The sequence below is a fragment of the Pteropus alecto genome, unplaced genomic scaffold (assembly GCF_000325575.1).
Source record: "Pteropus alecto unplaced genomic scaffold, ASM32557v1 scaffold156, whole genome shotgun sequence".
Lineage (NCBI taxonomy): Eukaryota > Metazoa > Chordata > Mammalia > Chiroptera > Pteropodidae > Pteropus > Pteropus alecto.
In genome coordinates, this window is record NW_006437746.1 from 4523944 (window position 1) to 4526006 (window position 2063).

Sequence of the window (2063 nt, forward strand, 5' to 3'; positions counted from 1 at the left end):
AGGTGGCAGTCAGAAAGTCCGGTGACCCCTTTGCTTGACAGTCAGTACTTATGATGTGCTTTATGATCATTGCTATTGGATACACAGGTTGAACTTTTAACTTATAAAAGAATTTTCACCTCGAATATGATTTCACATTAGTCCCGTAAGATAAGCAGAGTGGGCATTACTCAGACCCGTTGAAAGAGGAAACCAAAATTCAAAGACGTTGAAATGAGTCACTTAGTGTAAAATGAAAAATGCAGGCCCCTTGCTAAAAATTATTAAGAATTTCAAGACAGTGACAGCAGAGCATTCGACCAAGCACAGGGCCCTGTGCAACCGCCCCTGGCACCCAGCCTGGCACCCAGCCCCGGGCAAACCACCCTGGCCCCTCCTGATCTGACTGCAACCCCACAGCACATCGGGTGGTGTCCTCCTGCAGCTGAGACAAATGAAGAGCTGGGTCACAAGGGAGCTGACCCCAGGCTCCGCAGAGATGGAGGGCAAGTCCCAGAGAACCTCGTCACACCGAAACAGACAATAGCCTGAGTTCGCCCACCTGTGGCACACCCAGATGCCACCCCGACCTGGAGCGGGCAGGTCACGGGCAACCCTGGACATGCCTCTCCAAGCAAAGCAGCAGGTTGAGGGGAGCGAGCGCAGAAAGTACCTGTGAGCACTTGGGGAAAGAACGTGGGGACATCTTGGTCCTGACCTCAGGACCTCAGGAAGCCCGGCTAGCTGTCTGAGGAAATTCTGCTGCTGCTCCACACCCAGTGACAGGTCAGCAAAGTCACCACCCACTGCGGGGAGTTAGCTTAGTGAAAGGCTCCACTGGTTTTAAAAAAGAGGGGTGTGGGCAAGCGTGTATTTTAAATGTCTGGAGGAAAGGCAGCAGCTCGAAGCATTTTCAAGGCTGTGCATCCTGGATCCAGCCTGGGAGGGGATCCAAGTGGACCCCGCTGCTCTTCCCAGGACTCCGCTGCCTTGCAGGGAGGAGGAGACGAGAAGACCCGGTTCGGAGCAGATCCCCTCAAGCGGGAGGCTCACGCGGCCACGGTCAAGGCCGTGAGCTCACCTGGGCAGCGGACACCAACCGCCGCACTGCACGCAGCGGCCGCCGGCTGCAGGTAGAGGATACACGTGGACTCACCTGCCAGTGCTCCCCCGAAAGTTCAAACACAAACGCGCTGCTCCGTTTGTCTCTCTCCTTGGAAAGTGGACTCTGCTTTAGGAGAGAATTCCTTTCGATCTTTTCCAGAAGCCTCGCGCTCGTGTCTACGAAGCCATTCTTACAGTACACGGCCTGGGGGACGCCTTTCTTTCTGCACTCCGCCACGAAGTCCCACTCCTGCTTTATCCTAGAACGCCCAGCAGAGGCCGCAGTTACTGTCCGGGTCATCGCCATCCCCCGCCTGGAGAAGGCCGCCTGGGTGCGGGCTTGGGTGCGGGCTTGGGTGCGGTCCTTCGCGCGGACCGCGATTTACCGCGCCCCCCACTTTCGCCCAGCTCCCCTTTCTTATTTCCTCCGCGGTGAGGAATGTAGAAGAAACCCTTAAACCCCGAGAGTTGTGAAATATTAGCAACTTGACTAAAAAAGTAGAGGAGGCGAGTCGAAAGGAATTCCCGGCCAAATTTCCTCCCCGGATTACCTGTGCATTTGACTAATTACAATTTCCTTGGGTAGCATGTGGTGCCAACCCAAGTTTTTTGAAAATGCAAGGCCACGAGAATTCGCCGATCTTTCAAGAACGTTTGGGTAGGTATGTGTAGGCAGCCCCAGTTTATGAAATACCCGACTTTAGAAGGTCATCCATCAGCCACCTTGGGAAATTTCACCTCCGTAGGTGAACCTGGTATTCGTGACTCCAGGTCCACTCAGACACCGGAGCTGGCTCAGGACCCTTCGCCTCTCAGTCCCTTCTTGTTGCTAATTTTCTGACCTATCATTTCATAATTTTCCACATTTGTTCCTCATCCCCCCCAACTTGATCATGAGCTTGATGATGACTATGGACCACGTTTTGCTGCCCCTGGATGCCAATTAAGTCGTCGGAACAGTGTTTAGCACGTGATGGGCT

The 2063-nt window shown here is 53.9% G+C and overlaps 1 protein-coding gene across 1 annotated transcript in view; it reads right to left on the bottom strand.

Annotated features, from left to right (window-relative positions):
• LRRC2 (leucine rich repeat containing 2) overlaps window positions 1-2063 on the bottom strand; it is a 16677-nt gene that overhangs the window by 13133 nt on the left and 1481 nt on the right. Inside the window, 1 exon segment of the mRNA XM_006914909.1 lies at window positions 1136-1343. Coding sequence (XP_006914971.1) covers window positions 1136-1343 — 208 coding nt within the window.